The sequence below is a fragment of the Pseudochaenichthys georgianus genome, chromosome 4, assembly GCF_902827115.2.
Source record: "Pseudochaenichthys georgianus chromosome 4, fPseGeo1.2, whole genome shotgun sequence".
Taxonomy (NCBI): domain Eukaryota; kingdom Metazoa; phylum Chordata; class Actinopteri; order Perciformes; family Channichthyidae; genus Pseudochaenichthys; species Pseudochaenichthys georgianus.
This window is the reverse complement of record NC_047506.1, coordinates 5,860,460-5,882,667: the sequence shown is the minus strand read 5'-3', so window position 1 is coordinate 5,882,667 and position 22,208 is coordinate 5,860,460. Positions and strand designations below refer to the sequence as shown.

Sequence of the window (22,208 nt, the reverse complement as noted above, 5' to 3'; positions counted from 1 at the left end):
GTTTTTGCGCTGATCAGGGGGTACTTGGCTGAATTTCTTTTTCAAAAGGGGTACATGATTGAAAACAGTTTGAGAATCACTGACTTAAAGGATAACAAGTTCAAGTTACACGAGAAATAAAAGATGGTATATAAGAAACTTTCTAATTTAAGAAATAAGAAACACAATATAACAAGAAAATAGATGACACATCTTTGACTTGCTGTGTAAGATGTTATAGCCTAAAAAAAACCTGGCTCATCTGAATGGCTGTGTGCTAGACAAATGACACCGGCAACCGATTGAGTTCATTCTATGTCAAGCACCTGAACATGAGGTTGAAATCATGGAGCAACCGCGAGCCAGGAAGACTTACTGTCTGAAAGAAACATGGTGCAACTACTCCTACTACTCTCAACTCCTAAATTGTCCCTCAATGTCAGATTAAATCTCCTGAAATTACAGCTTCCTCTTAAATGTCCGTAAAACCAATTTCTTGCAAAAGGGCTTTGCTGACCGCAGTGAAAATGCACCATCAGTTGCTGCTGCGGTCTCCACTGTCTATTGTTGCCTGACCTTTAGCGAAGCCCGCTGACAACAGGTCGGGTTACGGCTAAGGAGAGAGTGACACCATTCTTCTGATCGGCCTTCAGCTTCATCTGGGCTCAATGCTCATCCCTGGTCTCCTTCAGTCACTCACACAGCTCCGGCAGAGCCTCCTATTCACTGAGGCTCCATTTAATACAGGAGAAACCTAAGCCAGTCATGGTGGAGTCGTGTTGGGTGACCAGCTGATCTGTGGGTGTGCGGCGTGTGTGTGTCGCAGGAAGAGAGTCTCAATCTGCACCATTGTGGCTTCACAACACACAGCTCCTCAAGCTTTTAAAAACGTTTGAGTAATATTACAACAAGTTCTGACAGGTGTCTTTTTTCAAACAGTCCGATTTTTTTTTTTTTTTTAACTAAGCTTTTACTTTTAAGATTTTACTGAAAGTAGGCAAGCATATGTGCACCAGGATATAGGATGTGAGCTTATTAACGGTCAGAGAGATAAACATGTCTGAAATTGAATTACTTTGTCCAAGTGGGTTATTGTTATGCCAATAAATTGCCAAAATCCATGGGCCAATCTTCTGTAAATAGCATCAGTGTCAGTAAAACGATCATCCTGCATATAAGATGAGGGAACAAATGTATTTAACACAGTCTAAAATTGGAAATGATATGATATGAATAAAGAAATTCACGTTTATTGATACTTAGTGGTACTACAGACATGCATTTTGATCTGAAATTGAAAGGAGAGTTAGGGTTTGGGTTACACAATACTTTTTTTTAGACTTGTGTACAGTGCCGTGAGGCTTTTACTGAGAACAGAAATGTAGGAAAGCTATGACTGCTTGACCAGACAGCAACTCTTGATTCACAATAAAGACACAGGACTGGAATGCAGTAATGAATAAAAATATTTACCCTGGACTCATCCACACACTAATTTAGTCCAGGCTTCGGCATTCAATCATGGAAAATGTCTTAAAGAGTTCTCATCACACAGCGTCGTACAGCGGAAACATATTATCCTTTAGTCATGCCAATCAAAGGTTTCAGATGGAAACGAGAGACGCAGCGAGGGTGGGAAAGTTGAATACAAATCTGAGGAACATCCACACTGACGTAGCAGTCCTGACAGACGCGGTCCACGCTGACTGCTGAAACGCGGCGCCGAGCATTTGAGTTTAGAAAACAAACAAGACTATTATTGACGTGCCAAATGTGTGTATTTATGTGTAAGGGAATAATCGCTCTTTCCTTGCTTTCTTTTCCGAAATACTAATTTGATGCTGAGTTATAGTAACGGGTCCGTGGAGGAAAGCGTGTTAATCGTGTAGAGCGTATTATTACTCGGGGAACCAACAGGCTCTGCCACCCAGAGGCATTGACGTTACCCAGAACCCTGCATGAGGAATTTTATGCAACAGAGATGGTTTAGCAAAGCCAATTCGATCAGAAAAATGGCTTCTTTCTCGTAGTAAATGGGATGTCAAAAACCTATTTAGGTTTGGATATTTTGCCCATGCAGTGCTGTGCAGTCAAATCCAGTATTCCTCCTGGTATTGAAGAAAAGTGTTTTAACAGTCGGCCAACTGGTTTTAGCAGTTTGTAGTCTTTTTGTTTATGATGAGCGTTTTATTGAGTGTTTTATTCCAACTTGGAAAGAATCAGAATCAAAACCAGGGTACTTTATTTAGAAATTAGATTTTGTAACAGTTATCAAATTCAGAAATGTTTTTATTAAATCAAATAAAAATGCAATATTAGCATAGAGAAGTAAAAATGTACAAATTGCACTATACTACACCACACTAATAAATATGTAAAAATATGTATATTACAATATATTTATTAAAATGAACGATAGTAATGCTGAAAACCAGATTATTAACCAAAGTTAAAATAAAATGCTGATAAAAACTATGCTAAAAAAGCATACACGTCAATAGGTTCTCTGTCTCGTCCACGAGGAGATTCCCCCCAAAAATAAACTGTTTAGAGAGAAATTAGCCCATGAGTTATAAACATGGAGCTGTGCTGGCCGAGGCATCTGCCACAGGATTGATTTTACCTTTGATATTATTTATGAAAACAGTTTAGACAGCACTAATCACATTAATTGCTTTAAACATGTTTAGTTTTCCTCTCCGAAAACTCCGTTTTAGGTAAACTGGCAGATTACCGCACGAGTGGAGCAAACGCTGGCAGCGTGGAGGGGTTTGAGCACTGTTTGACACCGTCTCACTCTTGAGTCGGGGGTTCAGAAGCTCGGTAAACATTGGGGATGACAGCGGGGTCTTGACATGGCTGAAGGGGGCCGAGAGCGGGTTGAGAGGCTGGACAGCTGCTGATCACTTCGGACAGATTATAGACGCAGCATGCAGGCGAGTGGAGGCCTTTGTGGGAAATGACTACTGACTGGCAGGGAGAAGGCCAAACAGAGCGGGGGCTAAAAGGCAGCAGTGTGCGGCTCCGCTCACATGCGGCGGCTCATTAGCAACCTGCAGGAGCTGCGGATGATGGAAACAAACCAGCCGTTATGGAGGGGTGTCCGCAGGAAGTATGGCTGCTGACATGTGAGGCAGAGGTCTGATTAAAAGCTTTAATGCACGGCGTACAGACAGAAATGCAGAGAGGAGAGAACCAGAGCTAAGATCAGCGATCAAGATGTTACTAGTAAAAGTCCTGCATTTAAAATCTTACTTTAAAGTAATAGGGATCAACATGTACCAAAAGTGAACACTTGCGTCTCACCATTTCAGAATGATTTATAATAAATGACTGGATTATGACTTGTTGATGCATTAAACTAACTCAAATGACTTTTTGTTGTATTATAATACATTATTTATTGGTTTATTTGGATTTTGCTGAATCTTATAATCTGAATCTCTAGAGAAACTGGTAACTAAAGTTGTAAAATAAATTAAGTTGAGTAAAGGTACAATATTGTAGTAGAGTAGAAGTAAGAAGGAGATATTTAAAATATAAAAGCTCAAGTATAGTACCTCAAAATGTAACATACAGTACCTGAGTAGATGTTCTTAAATATACCTTCGGACTTCAGTTGACTGTGGCTGCATGGGCTGCAGTCAGATTTATTTTAAAGGTGTCATTTTTTTCTTACAAATAATCTCCAAGGTCTTCCTCCGCCGACACTTAAGCTTTTCTGGAGTTGATTTAGATGCAAGGGAATCTCCATTAGCACTTATATATCTGATCTCTCTGACCCTGTGGAGTAATTGCATATCAGGCCACTGACTAATGATGGGGACATGGGACTCAACTGTTTGCTGCTTACTAGCATGAAATTCACGATAACTCATGTTCAGAGGGCCCCCCCCCCATTAAAAGAAAAAGAGCCTAAAAGCCTAGACCAATTCTCCGCTGTGATTAGTTTGACCAAATACATCCAGGCTCCTTCACTGCCCAGCCTGACAGACAAGATGAGGGGCAAAGAAAGAGTTGTGGTGGCAACAGAAAACAGTGCCAAATAAAACATGTTATGAAGTGTGAATGCTCAAAAGCGGCTTGTATAACTTTATAAGTATGAACAAAGGTGTTTAAGGGGAACGAGTTGGTTTATCACAAGGTGTCTTTCTCTGCCCTGACCAATGAGGAAAACCACCAACACTTCGGATCTGTTGGGAGGGGAGGCTGAGCAGCAGAGAGGAGGAACATGTGCATTTAATCTGCCTGCTTCCAAATGCCCTGTGGCAACCACAGCAAAGAGCAGAAAAACGTAAATGGATGAAATTATATCCATATGATTCAACGAGACAGCTAAGGAGAGGCAGGTTTCTCTTGCGCTTCGTCAGGATACAAAATTAAACACAGCTTGGCTAAAACATTCACATTACATAGTTTACAAATATCATTTCCACTGCGGAGCGGGACCCTTTTAGCAGCCAGCCTCATCTGTTGCGAATAGGGCTTTAATTTGAATCAAAGATAGCGCTGGACTGTTTTTTTCTCGGAGCTGGAGCGATATGAATTCACACACATTTGCTTTCTGTCTCCTTGAAGTGTCTATTTTTCAGACCCACTTCATGCATTTTCCCTCATTTCTCTGGCAGCCTTGATTTATGAAGGTTGAGATGAGTACACACAGCAAATGACTAAAAGCCAGGGAGTGTTGTCCAGATGTGAGTGAATAAGCGAGCTCAGCCGATAAATTGGTGGGAGGAAGTAGTCATGTAAATGACTGAAGAAATTGTTCTTAACAGCCATTTTGCACTCATGCCTGGATAGTTTGGGGGCCAGATTAAAAACTATGTGGATGGCACAACAGGAAGCATTCGTATGATGACTTAATGAGGCTACATAATGACGGCCCAGCTGTACGGACTGTGTGCTGGAGATTGAGGAGGAAGTGCAGGGATGGATCTGAAGCGGTGGAGGCCTGGCACAGTGAGAGCCTGGCTGCACAACAACATGCTGAGGCTTCATGGAAGCACTTAACCTGCTGTGAATCAGAGGCCTTCATTCAAATGTCTACCAGCTCTGCAGCCCTGCATCAGATTAGAGAGCTAAAATGTGATTTCCTCCTTAACCGGGCAGCCTGGGGTTTACCGGTTCACCAGGTTGAGGGGAAAAGGAAAACAGGGTCACGTTCTCAGAGAGAAGAAGAAGACTGACGGGGGAAAGGATACATCTACTGTGTTATCATGCAGCGAGAGCAGAGAGGAAAAGCCACTTCCAGCTAGATTTCTTTGTTGCTTCAACACATTACATTTTCTTTCTGGGCAAAGGCTCAGGGTGTCAAGAAATCATTTTCACAGATGAGGGGCCGTACAGGCCGTAATTCATACTGGTCCTCTCACGCACATACATTCTCCTTATACATACATACATTTTCACTCTCACACACGTATATATTTACACTCACACATTCATATATTTTGCTTTCATATTATCATATTTCAATGCACACATTCATATATTGTCACTCACATATTTATACATTTTGCTCTCATGCACATTCATTCAATGTTTACATTTAATATTATAAATAACATATGCATGTCTGAAGACAATGTATGTATGCAAGAGAAGAATGCATGTATGTGTGAGAGAAAGTATAGTGGAAACGGAAGAAGTATGGTTGAAACGGAAGGCAGGTCATTATCGCGCTGTGATTGGCTCAGAAGGTCGAGCGGGGCGGGCTCATGTTCAGAACTTCGGATTCAAATCAACATGATGGAGGGAGATGAATCCGTGTATCTACGGACCATTTGTTTATTTATTAAACAATTAAACGGAAGAGCGTCTGAGAGGCGTTTTTTCCCTTTTGCTTTTTACCTTACTAAATGGTCATTGGAGCGAGGGGGGATGGGGCGCCGCGAAACTCGCGGAAGTGATTTCAAAACAAAAAGCACTCGTTTGCTTGGAACGGTGATATTATAAACAAGGGGAAACTAGGGGAATTTAGCGATCACAACGAAAACGGCCAAGACACACATTGAGCCCAGAAAATGAACGTTATTAAGGGCTGTAAATATAATAAGCCTGTGTCTAAAATGGACAACATTGTTAGGAGATTTAAACTATACAGCGGTTCTGCACTGCGGTCACTCAGCCGTCTCTCGAGGTTTTTTTTTTTTAAATCAGCAGCTCTTTCCCTGCTATATTTGATGATCGATACAACTATTTGTTACCACAAGTTCTTCATAAAAGTGACACTGTTGGACTCGGTACTAGTTTGACTGCTACCAAAAATAAAATGAATTACTTTTACTGTGCACTTTATGAGTAGCCTAATCCTGTCAAAATCCCCTCCATAGTAGCCTACAATACATAATGCATGTGTTCTGCTATCTTTGATGAATGATAAAAAGACAATTTTACCATTAGTTCTTAATGATATTGACTGCGGTCAACTCAGCCGTCTCTCGCATTTGTTTGGTCAAATGAGCAGCTCTTCATTTTTGAGTGCGCGATTAATAGCGTCTTTACGGTAATCGCAGAGAAGCGGCGCTGACGGTAGTACAAGAGCTTAATCTATATTTGATGAGGGATCAAATGATTTTTAGCCATAAGTTCTTAATAACATTGGTACCGTTGGACTCAGTACTTGTTAAACTACCACAAATACAATGAAGTACTTTTACTGTGTACTATTTGAGTAATACTCTGTCAAACTCCCCTCCAGAGTACAATAATGCATGTTTCTGCCCTCTTTGATGAAAGATAAAATGATTTTTTTGTACTCATGGGTGGAGTTTGATAAAGGATTACTCAAAAAAGTACACAGTACAAGTAGGCTACTTGATTGTACTTGTGGTAGTAGTCCAAGTAGTACCGAGTCCAACAGTGTCACTTTTATTGAGAACTTGTGGTAACAAATATTTGTATCGATCATCAAATATAGCAGGGGAAAAAAGAGCTGCTGATTTAAATAAAAAACTCGAGAGACGGCTGAGGTGACCGCAGTGCAGAACCGCTGTATAACATTCATTCAAATAACATTCATTTTCTGGGCTCAATGTGTGTCTTGGCCGTTTTCGTTGTGATCGCTAAATTCCCCTAGTTTCCCCTTGTTTATAATATCACCGTTCCAAGCAAACGAGTGCTTTTTGTTTTGAAATCACTTCTGCGAGTCTCGCGGCTCCCCCCACTGACCATTAGACCATTTAGTAAAATAAAGAAAAACAAATGGTCCGTAGATACACGGATTCATCTCCCTCCGTCATGTTGATTTGAATCTGAAGTTCTGAACATGGGCCCACCCCGCTCGACCTTCTGAGCCAATCACAGCGCGATAATGACCTGCCTTCCGTTTCAACCATACTCCTTCCGTTTCCACTATGCTTTCTCTCACACATACATATATTGTCTTCATACATACATACATTCTTCTCTTGCATACATACATTGTCTTCATACATGCATATAATATTTATAATATTAAATGTAAACATTGAATAAATGTGCATGAGAGCAACATTTATAAATATGAGCATTAAAATATATGAATATGAGAATAAAATGCATGAATATGTGAGTGACGATATATGAATGTGTGCATTGAAATATGATAATATGAGAGCAAAATGTATGAATGTGTGAGTGTAAATATATACGTGTGTGAGAGTGAAAATGTATGTATGTAAAAGGAGAATATATGTGTGTAAGAGTTAAAATGTATGTATGTAAAAGGAGAATATATGTGCGTGAGAGGACCAGTATGAATTACGGCCTGTACGGCCCCTCATACACAGATGTACTTAACACGTTTGTATGAATACAGTTCAGCTGTACAGCTCCCTTTAAATCTGACAAACATTGGATCACATTTCTGTTTGCATCAAGGCCAATGCTCCTCAGTGAGAGAAGACAGTGTATGGATGAAAGCAGAACAACAATAGAAGAATGCACAAACGATGCTTTTAAGCTTTTTTCAGACAGAATCTGTCTTATTGCTGGCAAATCAGAACTGACAACTTTTAGAAAAGTGTTTGCACATACTGTTGTTCTCCATAAACACATGTTTCAAACATGACAGGAATGTAGAGCTTACAAGATATTTAGAGAATGGTACATGACAGGAGAGCAAAGGCAGATTTATTTTCCCCTTCATTTAAAATCAATTGTATAAATAATTAGGTCATTTGAAATTCCGCTTTTAGTTTAGGTCCAAACCACAGACAAAAGTGTTATGTTAAAATGATTCATTTATCTCAAATATCTTCACAGGTATGTAGTATTTACTGTCTATAAAACATTTTGGAAATCAGAAAAATATAAAAAATTAAATAGTCTTTATATTGTAGGTTTAAGGTTAAAGGTGGGGTAGGTAATTCAGTTCAGAAACACTTTTTGTTATATTCCATGGAATGCTCTTAACATCCCGATAGCAATGAATATATTAAATGCTTTGACAATAAATACATTAAAAAAATGTCATCTGTAGAAGCCGTAGTACTGTAAAAAGCACGACCAATCATCCCGGCTAAAATAACTGGATGGTCTACCTGCCTGTCAGCCTTCCATCTCGTGCACAAACTTATCTGGTGCCCTCATTGGTCATGTGCGCGTTCGCGTGTGTTGGAGGAGGGGCTCTGCGAGGAAGTCTGAAGGAAGGGGCAGATTTGTTCCGGTTGTGTACTTTCAAATTCTAGCGTATTCGAGCTGGTTTCTCCATTCTTACCTACCCTACCTTTAAGAGTTGTAATAAAAAAGCGCTCCAAATCTATGGGGATTTTATACTTTTGACAGTGCTTTTTCTTACACACCAATCCTTTTATGATTTTAGATATTTGTTGTCCTCTTTTCGCCCTATACTGCAAGGGAATAAAAAACAAATAAGAAATATATTCGATTGGTGATTTACTCCGTGAAAAATCTTTAATTTGGCTGGTCATTCATGACACATTTACTGTAGTGTTTTTAGAAGGAAAAACCAGACACACATTTACATTCTTTCTATGAATTCAACCTTGTGCGGTTGCAGCCTTTTTGTGAATGTTAAAATATTAAATTTAGACTTGAGTTGTGTTGAAACTGTTACGGAAAGGTTTCTCGGTCTGACAATAAGATTGCAGTCCTGTGCTAAACTAACCTCCGTTCTTTCCAGAGCCTAAATTGTACGTCCAGTGTTTGGTGCAGATCTGAAAGGGGCATTTTATATTCCTATGCAAAATAATTACATTAAAGTAACGGTCTGAAATTGGCTTAATAACCACTGGATATGAGACCCATTTGGGGTGTCACTTAAGTGAGGAGACACGTGATCCTGTGACTTCAGTGAGAGACCCATCTCACTTCGTCTTGTGACAGTGTTTATTCTCACAAACCAATCCCAACCATTTATAACAGCTAATTAGAGTGCCATACAAAGCTTCCAGTGCCACAGCCATTAGTAACCATCAAGGCATTAATTATAAACCCATTGACGAAATCCGAACCCGCCATGAAAAAGACAGACGAAAAGAAAATCCTCAACATGATCTGTGTGCCGAGCCGGCGCCTGGACTGATGTTACTGGCAGTCAATGCCCACGAGCTCCTCTGACACCCAGGCTTCAATCTGTCCAGCAGCGTTCACTCACACCTGCCTCTATTCTCACACTCGCTGCCAATAGGCTCCTCGTGCTCCAGGCCGACAATGGGGTGTTATATACCTCAAAGTGCTCCGTGACTCCGTTTCATATCGATGCTATTGGGGGATGATAGACACCAATTCAGCCACAGCCAGTAATGACAATAACGTTATTGCTCTTTTGTTAGACTATTGACCAGTCCAATTCGATGATTGGCTTGTTGTGGACTTTTTATTGGATCATCACTTTAATCCGTCATTTCTCCTACTCTGCCAAATTCACCAACTCGGAAAAAAGGACTTGACTCTGACCTGCCTTGTCTACTTCTGTTGTAATGTCCATCATTTGCCAGAGAAAAAAACTGTCCAATCAAGGAGAAAGCCTCACTTTACTCACTTAAAATGCAACATATCTAGTGATTACATTTCATTGGAGTCTATTGAGGCTGCTAATGGAGAAATTGGCATTCTTTGGTCTGGAAAGATGCCCTTGCTCTGACAACAACTCCTGACATTGACCATTCATGATTTGGAAATAAAAAGAAACTAAAAAACATTCCGCATCCAAAAAACCAAAGTCTATTCCTAGTTTATTCCTAGTTTAATTTTAATGGTATAACAGTGTTTTATTCATGATGTAATCAAAGACATGTCATGTTAATGTCAATGATTTTAATTCCAATAAACTGCACAGCGGGACACTTTCTATGTTGCATTCCTAATTTTTGTGATTTCAGATGACGTATTTCTTTAATCTTACCTACCGGCTTTAAATACTTTTGTGACAACCTGACATAATGAATACCGCAGCTGGAGTCACCGTGTGCCTGTATCTTGGAGACTTGTAAGGTAAAGAAATAAAAGCCCTTCTCCCTGTTTTGGCAAACGGTCGTCCACACAAGACGAGAGTTGACACAGCTGTCTAAAGAACGACCGTAGCACACACCGGCGACTCCATAACTCTGACGTGACAACAAATAAACACGGCAGAAGCCCGTGAGTTGCCAAGCCAAATACCTTGATGCCAGGAGCACTGTAGTATTCAGACAGTAAACATGCCAGCAATATTAAACAATAGGTCAACATGGCATTGGGATGAACACTGAAGGAAGGGGGAAGAGTTTATTGAACACGTTGGAGGGGGACCAGGCCACAAAGCCTTCTGGGAAGAAAGAAAAAGGGCAAGAAACGTGGTGCAACGGTGCCCGTAGATTTGTTCACTATTCAACATGCCAAGGTTGTGTTCTCCTCTGCTCTCTGTGGGTTTCAGGGTCCATTTTCCAGCTATGTGTATACAGTATGGCTGCTTGCAATATATCAGTCAAGTCCAATCATGCCTCATTCTGAGAGTGCACGTCACCATTCATTCACATTTCAATAAATCAATTCACCACATTTCAGTACACGGTTCTCTATTCATATTCAATAATTCAGCGCACACTAAGACGCCTGTGCCCACTGTCCTAAAGGAAAACACATTTCTTTGAGTACATAACCACTCCCCATTCCTGTGCATTTACCATAGACAACCAGCCAGAGGCGAAAATCCTGAGGTCCCAATGGTATTCTTCGGTAAACGTTTTCATATTCATGCAATATTTTACTCAAATTTCTCATCAGACATGTGTTTATGTTACCCGAAATATGAGTCCCAGCCTGGTACTCAAGCACAATTTGCCACCACATTACTATACAGCATATTTCCCATATAATTCCTGGCTGAAATCATGCATGACCTTGTCTACATTTCGAGGCTTTTTTCCGTTGAGAATGATATTTGCATTTGGGTGATACTGATGCTTTGTTTGTTTTGGCCCTGACAAAGATGCAGTGCGTTCGAAATGACAGCTGCTACGTGACACAGTATAAAAGATCGCCGTTATGAGAACTGGAAGAACAGAGGGAAAACAAAAGGATATGCTCTGACTTAAAGGATTCTGACTTGTACTTTAATTCTGCCAGAATAACTGAATCAATCTGGTTCTAAACCCCACATAAACCTTTTTACATCGATGTTAAACCAATTCAAAAGCGGCACAGGCTGAATGTGAAACAGATGTTTTTAGAAGTGAACAGAAAGCGAGAAGGCTTCTTCTGGAGACAGTTAGACATCATTGGGGTGTAAACCTCTACGGGGGAGAGGTAAATCCCTACTTAAATATCAGAGTCTCTTTGGTGCCAGCTCTGCTGAGTCACACAATCATAAAATAGGGAAATAAGAAATTGGATCATTATGTGTCCTTATATGTCCTACTGCATAGGATCCTTGGTCCTGTCTCTCTCTTATTTCCTCCCCTTTCCCTCATTATCAATCATACTTGATGTGATCTTGGTAAAGACTCTCTGTTTTGATATATGTCCCATTTAGCGCCACAATTTGACTTCGATATTTCCATGTGGATCTCTCTTCACTCTGTTGGGCATTTGAAGGTCTTGACAGTGTAAACACACACAGGTCTCGGCTTGGAACAAACATTTGGGTTATGTGCAACGGCTGTGCTAATGCTACAAAAATGCTCTCAAGTCCGCATTCAGCGCATACCGCATCACTTGTCATGCATAATGCCTTGTGATGAATTTTTGGCAATAGTGTCGTTCTTTTGAGATGACATCAGTGGAGCAGAATTGCCTGTCTGGCTCCGTTTCTTCCAGCCTTCACTTCTTGTCTCAAACATTCAAATTAAACCCGGCAGACTGACCACAGAACACCGCAGTGCATAATTTAAACTTGACACCCTAAACGTAAACACGTCTTTCGCTACATAATTTATCCATACTTCTCTTAGTGTTTATTTTGCACGGTAGCAACTCATATATATTAGCTGCAGGTCTGGGCTAGTATGGTGCGGTGCGCTGTGGGTCTGTCTGGGTGGAGGGATACTGTCGTCTTTGGGTTGTGGCGTGGCCCTGGGGCAGAAGTGGTCCCGGCGTGTATAAATGTCCTTCTTGTTTGCTTGTTTGGTGGGCGAGTTGAAGGCGACCGAGGGAAGATGTTTGTCTGGGTTTGTTTGTATGTGTACCATCTGCCACACTGACAACTCAGCAAAAAACAAAAAACAAACATGTGGATGATTTAAGAGATTGACCTCTACACACACCACCGACTGACAAGTTTCGTTGGGTTTGTTTGCAGAGTGGCTGCTGTGGGCACAAATTATGCCTGGGCACGAAACAAGGCCAGTGTGTGAATGTGAGGAGTGGGAGAGGATGGAAGCCTCAGAGAAGAAAGGACCGGTTATGTCTGTTCCCCGTAAAATGCCTTAAATATACTTTGGCTCTGTAGCTAAGAAACAGCACACCTTCACAATGCACATGATCCATGACAGTACACCATGGATGTATACAAAGAACTGGATACAGTGTTGGAAACAGGGCCTTGTTAACTTGTATGAAAGTTCCTCAGTGCTTGAAGTCAAAGATGACCTGAATGTAGGTACAAAAAGAATCCGGATACTTGTGGACTTGGGCTCATAGAGCATGCTTTCCTTAAGAAGTCCCGAATCAGTCAAATCATTAGAGGGAAGATAACTTGATAACTCAATAACATAGATTTGTCTTTTAGTTCATTTTATAACTTTTTTGAGCATTGAATTTAGCTAAAAATCATTATTTACAGACATCTCTTTCCCAATCTTAGTCAATTAGAAAAAGTGTTTTTGGGCCTAGAGAAGTCATGGACTGACACAGAAGTTAAGGTACCACTGTTGGTCCACTTGTGGTCAATGAGCTTCAACACCAGACTCCCTTCCCGGGTGCCTGGCTACAGCCAAAACGCACCTCCTATTGACCAACAACAAGGAAACCTTTAAAAGTCTAAAAGGGGAAGCCAATGACCTAAGAAGGAGATCCAGTATCTTCTCCCTCCATCCTTCCTCCCTGTTTTAATCGAGTTTTCATCTCAGCAACATGACGGGGACCCTGAACACCCACCCCCAGCTCCTTCTATCCGATGTATTAGTAAACTGATCTGGCTCAGTAGAGAGGTTAAACTGATTACACTTTTTGGATGGGACACAATTATGACACAATCTCTGTGCAGCGTATAACCAGCCCCAGCCCGGGGTCTTCAGGTTTCCGATACGAAGCCGTGATTAGATGTCGAGGAAATGGGGAAACTCAAAATATTGCATTCCAGACAAATGCAATTAGGGTGTATCACATGTTGTAAAAACCGGCTTTGATACCTGGTTAGGAGGTAGAAGGCAAGGTAGCGCTAGACTGGCTTATAGGTTTAGTTCAGTGTAGCCATATATTCAAGAAATACTCTACTGCCTATATTGTGAATGCCATACCAACATGCTGTATTTCTCAACAACATCATATATTTTGAAAAATGTTTAGCTTTGTTTTTTGTTGGCTTGATCGCGGCTACATTTACTAGGCTAAAAGTTAACATGCTAACATTTTGTTGTAGCAGAATATGATTTATAAATATGAATCCAGCTGCTGAACCTCTGGACCAGCAGCTCCAGGTTTCCACACAAGCTTTTGCCAAAAAGTTGAACAAGTCGGATAGTATAATTCTGTTTCTTATCCAATAAAAAGCTGTTAACATATCGATGTGCATAATACAGACTGATAGAAAGAAAATGAAACTTACAATTAAAAATGTAACTCTTTTAAGAGTTATAGACAAACTCATGAAAACCCATTTATTTACAAATACTTTTTTTTGTTATTTTTCTTCTATTTAACTGTTCTTAAATTAGTATTTTTGGCAAATATTTAGATTGTGAGGATAAATACTTTTGTCCTACGAACATGAAATAATTCTGTCAAAAAGTGATATAACATGTCATTGACAACAAATGCTGCTACAATAATGGATTTAGAGCGTTTCAGTGTCAGGATTAAGAAGAAATATGGGTGCCGTAGGAGCAGCAAGTGTTGAGTCCTGTATTCAGATCTAAATGATAGATAAGTGGGAGAGAAGGGCAGTCAGGGGAGGTGTTGGAGAGAACTGGACCGCATTACTGCAAAAGATTGACTGGAAAACTTTTCCCGGCCTGACAAGAAGTTGGCCTGGCCCACTCGACAAGGAAAACAAGCGGGATCCATCCATCCAGGGCTTTCATTCGCATGCCAAAACATCAGCCCCTCGCCAGCAGTTTCATCATGCGAACATCACATGTGGACAGTGTTTCTATAGCATGACGAGCGCGTTGCCAAGCGGCACAGCAGGCCTGACAGGAAGACGGAGGATATCTAAATGATGGGGCTATGGGTTTGGAGAAAATATCTCGCTACCTGATGGACTCATTTGCCTGGGGATTGACTGACAAAGTTAATCTAGGTAATAATTTAAAGCGTAGCAGAGGCACGGGACCTTCAGATAATGGCAGAAGTTGATCCCCGCCAGGTCTTTATTTGGACTTGATTAGCTCTTTGCTTTTGTGCCAATTTAACAGACTTTAGGAGCTCTGTTTCCTAAGCATGCCGTTTCTCCTGACATGCTGAATCAATGCCCTTTCTCGCCTATTGACCCTGATTGCTTTCAATGAGCCGTGTACAGACCTCTGACTGGAGTGAATATGTGTGGGTTCATCGTCTGAGGAAACAGTTTTTAATGCTGATCCACATTTGTTTTCCTCTTGTAAGTCTGCATATTGGGTACAAGACTTTAAGAAGCAGAACATACTTTAATTAGTTATATGTTGCGTTCCCTAACAAGCACCAAATGTTGCAGAAATAGCAGTCACATGTGTCCCTGTCTGAGCGTGTTTCATTCTTTAGCAGAGGTGTAACAAATACTTCGGTACACATTGAAATACCATGGTCTTAGAATACTCCATTACAAGTAGAAGTCCTGAATTCAAAATGTAAAATAACTCATTATGCAGAATGGCTCTTTTCACAGTATTATACATTTATAGAATATTATATTATTCTGTTTTGTCACTATTAAATACATATGGGATTTTCATGTTGGATGTTGTCAATGAGGAGCAAAGTATACTACTGTGTGCTACTGAGTAGATAAGTAGTTTATATGTGATGTTAACTCATGATGGTAATTATGTACAAATTAAGAAGTAACTACAAGTGTTTAATAGTTCAGAGAAAAGTACAGTATTTGCCTCGGATAGTGTAGTAGAAGTATAAAGTGTTATACTCCTGTAAAGTACCTCTAAATATTACTAGAGTACATTACTTGAGTGAAACTACTTACAGTAGCTGCGCTTTAGGACAAATGTATATCAAATCGAGCTTTGTGCATTCAGAAATATTGAGAGCTCAGGTACATAATGGCAGCCCACTGCTCCTATCACTTGGATGGGTCAAATGCAGAGAACCCGTTTCGTTACTAGTACCTGTACAATGTAATGACAATAAAGTTGAATCATCTTCATCATCATCATCTTTTGGGCCTTGGTGGTTCAGAAGCTGGACTCTCTGTCCAGACAGCCCGAGTGTCAGAGGCTCATACGGGTACGAACACATTAATATCAACGTCACTCGCCACCCGCTGCCCAGACGGCTCCAGTTTCAGGCGGCATTCAGAGGAAAAGTCGGGTCATGTGCTGAACCTCGGTTTTAATTAGCTAATGCCACCTGTTTCATCTCCTGGTCTGAGCTGATTGCTCACAAAAGACTCCATTTACTCCTGAAAACACACGCCATCTTGGCAGCAGTCCGCGCTCTATGTCTCACCGTCTGCTGCCAAGGGATTTTGACACTCTCTTCCAAAAATCAGTCTAGTAAATCTAAATATATAGATTTTTTTTTTGCCGTTTTCACACTTCCATGATGCACACTTTTTTTCCAACAGGCCTCAACATCCAACTTTCCTTCAACAAGTGGTTTGATTGAGAGTGTCAGCGAGTGTTTTGGTGTTTGCGCGCGCGCGTGTGTGTGTGTGCGTGTGTATTTGGACAGGGTCCCATTAAGCAGCTAATGCTGGCTGCATTTTATCATTGTGAAATGGGCGAGTGGCTTTCCCTCTAACATGTGAGTAACGCTAAAGTATGTGAATCTACCCTTTTATGGAAGGATATTCTTTACTTTACTTAAAGCATTCTCAACCAGTCACCTACATGGTATGAACCTGGGAGAGTTATTGTGGAACTACAAAAGAAAGTGGCTCCAAATGAATATGCTTCATAATGTCTGCTCACTTGATGAGATATACATCACTATTAAGATCACTTAATAGCCATTCCTTATTAGCCAGGTGCAAAAATATAATTTTAAAATAAGCCTTAATGTTATATCCAACCAAAACTGTTTTTACAACACTCCCTTCGTCATTTACAGTAAATAATTTATCAAAAATGTGCTTAAATCTGCTGCATTTCTCTTTTTCTTTAAACTTTGAAATCCTAACCACAGACAAGTTCCATGCTTTGAATCCTTTATCCCACGACAACACAACCTCCTCCAATAACATTAACAAGATACTATTGAGCTTAAGAAATACCAAAGAAATACTCCAAGAAAGAGCTATGCAAACAAACCGAATGAAGTCCCTCTGCCATGTTAACGCTCTGCCCTCTCCTCACAGAGCTTCATGCTTTAGGAGCATACTTCGTGACCTCTATAGCTCACAGACCATTCTTCAGACGCTTCAAATCCTCTGACAAAGCAGAACAATATCAAAGTCTGGGACCAAGTCAGGGCTACTGCTGCTGGATATATATTTAATATTTATGCAGACACAGGAAAAAAATGTAATAAACTAAAACAACAAGTGAATTAGGCATGAAACACAACAGGATATTGCAGCGAGATTATGTTGTTTCCTTTTCGGCCGTGTGTCCCTCAGTGCTCTACACAACAGCCCAGGGCAAGCTTTAATTGGCGGAGAAAAAAGAACCAAAACATATTTCCTGAAAAAAGGCTGCAGAAGGTTGTTTTCTAAAGCCACAAACCCAACCATCTACATGTGGAGGGAACCGAGCAGCATTTCTTAAAATATAAGCCACGTGCATGTGTGACAGGCTCATGCAGGGGTCGGGATACAACTTGTGATAATGACTTTTTCCTGCCAAGACGCAGCATGAAACAAATGCTGCGCAGCTGTATGAAGGAAAAGAGATATAGTTTATATACATATACCGTACTTTTCGGACTATAAAGCGCACCTGCATATAAGCCGCAGCAGCTAAATTGTCCGTCTGTCTTGCTCTCGTTCTGTCTCTCGGTTGAACTTTTACTTTGGCGCGCTACCTGTCTCACTCTTTTCCGGCCTCCAGCTTTTCCTGCTGGAGCCCGCCGCTTAAAGGTGGCGGGCGCGACCGGTCATAGAGCCCGTAGTGTTAAAGGTGGTTAATTTTACCTGTAAAATCCATAGATTTAGGAGGTTTATGTTTGAATGTGAGTGCCCACTGGACTCTGCTGCTGGAAAGATAATAAAGGGATTAGCTCTGGATTTTCTACAGCATTTCTAAAACAGAATGTCTCCTCTGCTTCCTCTGTAGGAATTGCTCAAATTCTTGAATGCCTTTGTCTATTGCGTGGGCAACAAAAACACAAAAGGCACCAGTGCTAGTGGCCCAAAAGCACACAATCTCAGAGAAAAAGAAATAAGATGGACACAACTAAAATAAACTAACAAGCATACCCCTTAAAAAGGCACACGGTAGGTTTCCTATAGGTAGTACTTACTGAAATCCATATGGACTATATACAAACACAAACACAGGTATAAATACACACGGAGAGTGTGTATATTTTCTCTGGCCCTCCAAGTTTATCTGCAGAAGTCCCAAAAGAGCATACATTCAATCCCTGCTGATTAGATGTGTTGATTCAAGCTCGCAAACATTTCACATTTCTGTTTTGAATCTGTCAGAACGAGGAGTGTTGCAAACCGACGCTCTGCAAAGGGAATCAATACTTCCTATTGTGAGAGTGAATGGAACAATATCCAAGTTGTTACACAAATGCATGGCTGTGAAAATGTGTGTGTTTGAAACCAAGGTGATCGGGAGGTGAGGGTGTGTAGCGGCGTTTCACACAGCCTCATGTCTGCAGACAGAATCCAGTGGCCCGTCCACGCTGAGCCAACTTTTTCCAGAGCTCACATATGGTAAACATCTCCGAAAACACACATAAACACACCGATACACGCACCTTCACAGTGACACAGTCATGCACACACCTTTAGCGTATACACATGCAAACATTCACTCAGTGTCTATTTGCTGTGTGACACCTTAGAAGTCTACAAAGAGCAGCGACAACAACGACAAATGAGGAATGAATATAAAAGACTAATTAAAGCCTTTAATCCAACACAGTCCCAAAGCAGAATTAACAGTTGGGGGACACATAATGCAGCAAATTACTTCCAAATGTTGAGTTCACGCTGAGCCAAGGGAGCAGAAACACTGACGCAAAGCAGAAAGAACAGTCTGTGTCTTTTTGGCTTAAATCAGCTCAGATGTGCACGATAACAAGTATCAGAATGACTCAGAATCAACATGAATTTCTTATCCAACTCAACCAAAAAACTGCCGTTAAATACACGTTTCTGTTAGAAGACTACAAGGCACTGGTAATTAGAAAAATAAACAAGACCTGGATTGTTTTTCTTTTAAGACAAAAAAAGGCCATGGAGATAAAACAGGTGCTGTAGCAATACGCACACTGAGTTTTTCGTGTAATTAGGATTTTGGATGGCTTCCCGAACTTGAAGAGCACCACTTTTGACAGTAGCTTTGGGTGAAGCCGTGAATTGAGCAAGACTAGCTAATGTAACCGACCATCCCTCTGTGGCTGCTTTCTCCAGACTACTGCATTTCTCCTCGTGTTTGGCTTGGATAGGAAGCCAACTCACTTAATACTTGTGGGACAGCTAAACATTTAAAGCTCCCATTTAACAGGATCAAGTGTAGGCATTGTTTGGTTATGTTAACCATATGTGTTGGCTTTTCAGCATCTGAATCCTGTCTCAAAAAACAGAGTGCTCGTTAAAATAAACATGGCTTCGGCCTACACAAATTGTGGACTAATTGTGTATTTGGACTAAGTCTTTCTTAAGGTTGGAGGGCTTTTTCCATTTGCTAAGGGACGCGGGAGAGTGACAGCTTGACATTGATTAGAGTGTTGACTTGTGGAATTGGAGCCTTACCTGTAAAGAATATATTACATCAAATCTATTTATACTGACGAGGTAGAGCTGCATTTACCGCAGCTCACATCTTCAGAGGACAAGAAACCCTCTTTTTTACCTGTTCAACTAAAAGTACAGGAATTATAATCATAACTGTTTCTCAACCAAAACAAAATAAATGTTTTTGTTGAAAAGTAATCAGCATTGAAGCAAGTCCAGTCTTAGTTTTGGACACAATGGACGTGTATCTTGTTGAAGAAAAATCCTCTTGAGGGACTTTGTGAAATATGTGCTTGTGTGTAATTCAGAAAACAGATGGTTGCAATTATATGAAAAACTACACTCATAAGAAAACAATAAATACAACCCAAAACTTTCAAAAAGAAGCAATGATTATTAAAAGTGAGACAGCTGACTATGACGGGATTTTCAACAATACTGGGTGTTGTGAATATGCCGGACCATTGGTGTCTGTCTTTTTATGGGTTCTGGTGAGTGTTGGGTGCATAATATGACAGATTACGATTACTCACCATACACTTGTTGGGTTTCTCTCCGGAGTGGACCCTCATGTGAATGAGCAGCTTGTAGCGGGCGTTGAAGGGCTTGTAGCGGCGGATGCAGCCGGCCCAGAAACAGGTGAAATCCTCTCCTTTGCGCTGGTCGATGTGGACCTTCTCGATGTGCCTCACCAGCTCCTCCTGCTGCTCGTACGCGGCGCTGCAGTCGATCCAGCGACATACCTGCTTATCCACCAGCGCGCCTCCTCCCACTTCTTCCCGCTCCGTGTGAGACCCCTGAGGGCCTCCAGAGGTCGGTTTGAGTCCCAGGGAGGAGGGCGGTGCTGTTTGCTGGCTCTGGTGGTGCAGCAGACCCCCAGGACCGGGCCCCTGGTATTGGTGCAGGTGGTAGGGCGGGGGCATAGCGGGGCGAGAGGGGTGGTGAGGCTGACGTTGCTGCCCGCTGCGACCACTCAAGTGATGGTGTTGATGATAGTGGTGCTGAAAGAGTTCGTCTTCGCTGGGAGAAAAGTCATCCAGGGGCTCCTGTTTGAGGACCGCCCCTGATCTTTGGCCCCCGTCCAGGAGAGTGGCAGCTTCAGGCCCTGAATGCAGCATCCCGGACATCAGGGCCCCACTCATCAGTAGCCCCAACCCGTCCGATCCTCCCCCTCCTCCTCCTCCCCCGGCTGCTCCTCCAGCCCCACGGCCCTGCAGCATGGAGCCCCGCTCCTCACACGGCCCCTGGCTCTGCCCCTGCTCCTGCTCCACTGATGACACTGAAGAGGAGGGTGATGAGGAGGAGGAGGAGGAGGAGGAGGAGGAGAGGGACAGCAGGCAAGTGGCAGGTGATGATAGCTGACAGCTCTCCTGTAGCGTGTGCTGCTGGGGGCTGCCGTGAGGTGGGGGCCTCAGGGGGGCTTCCCGGGAGCAGGAGTTAGAGGGTGGGGATGTAGAGGAGGAGGAGGAGGAGGAGGAAGAGGAGGAGGAGAAGCCGGCACTGCTGGGCGAGAGGTTTGAGCGGAAACCGTTGACGCGAGCCACCATCGACATCTGGGAGGAGGAGCAGATGATGGCGGTGATATTGATCTCCTCGGGAGTCGATGGGGACGATGAGGCAGCGACGCTAGCGGCGGCGGCGGCGGCAGAGGACTGTGAGGCGAGAGACAGGCAACGTCTCCTCAGACTGCTAGCACTGAGCAGCCGCGCTGAATGACGGGAGGCAGACGGGGACAAAGCCAACGGGGAGGAGCCATCTTCATTATTAAACGGATGCACTGCGTTCTCGGACACAGCACTACCTACTGTGCACACGCCACTAGCGCTGGTGTTAACATGTGGCGCTCCAACTAGCTCGTCCCTCGTCATCCCCAAGACTTGGCCTCCGCTACAGTTCTGAAACCCGGCCTGAGACGAGCTGTGGACCCCGGTGTTGGAGATCTTGTAGCCCATTGAGTTCTCTTGTTTGATTGGGTAAGGGAGAGAGGAGCGGGCCCTGTTGGCGGTGCCGCAGTCTGATCCCGGCGAGGCCCCCGGCAGGGTCCTCTGGAAGGCAGAGCAGGATCTGTAAGGAGAAAACGCACAAAGAGGAATATGAGCGCTGCTAGCTAACAGGCTGATGACAGACACTGGCTAGTTCATGCTTCCCACCAGAAACACATTCAGAGCGTATCCTCTTGCTTACCAACCTCCTCATACAATCATTCTCTTAGTTTACAATAAAATAATATAATAAGTCCCACTGAGCGGAAAATAGTTGAACTCATTCATCGTAAGGGATCAAACATTAGCCTTGTGTAGCAGGTGACATAAGGTGATGAGGATGTATCCACCGCTCTTGGTCCAGTGTTTTTATGAATAAATGAAACAGGATCCCGGGGTAGTGAGAGGATATGAATGGGCATTTATGACTAAGAATAGAGAGAGGGGGAGGGATGGATGGCTACTGAGAGCGAGAGGCCACTGGCTAGTGTGTCCATCTGACAGGCTTTGAAGACACAAAGGGGTTAAACCCAACCCAACATTGGGGATAAATAGGGAGTCACCTGTTTTGGTGGCATAATTGCGGCCTATGAAGGGTCACC

The 22,208-nt window shown here is 42.2% G+C and overlaps 1 protein-coding gene across 3 annotated transcripts in view; it reads right to left on the bottom strand.

Moving 5' to 3' along the window:
* LOC117445448 (zinc finger protein GLIS1) overlaps window positions 1-22,208 on the bottom strand; it is an 80,385-nt gene that overhangs the window by 24,522 nt on the left and 33,655 nt on the right. For all 3 annotated transcript variants that reach the window (XM_034081155.2, XM_034081156.2, XM_034081157.2), the window contains one exon: window positions 20,158-21,688. In XM_034081155.2, coding sequence (XP_033937046.1) covers window positions 20,158-21,688 — 1,531 coding nt within the window. The remainder of the gene's footprint in view (window positions 1-20,157; window positions 21,689-22,208) is intronic.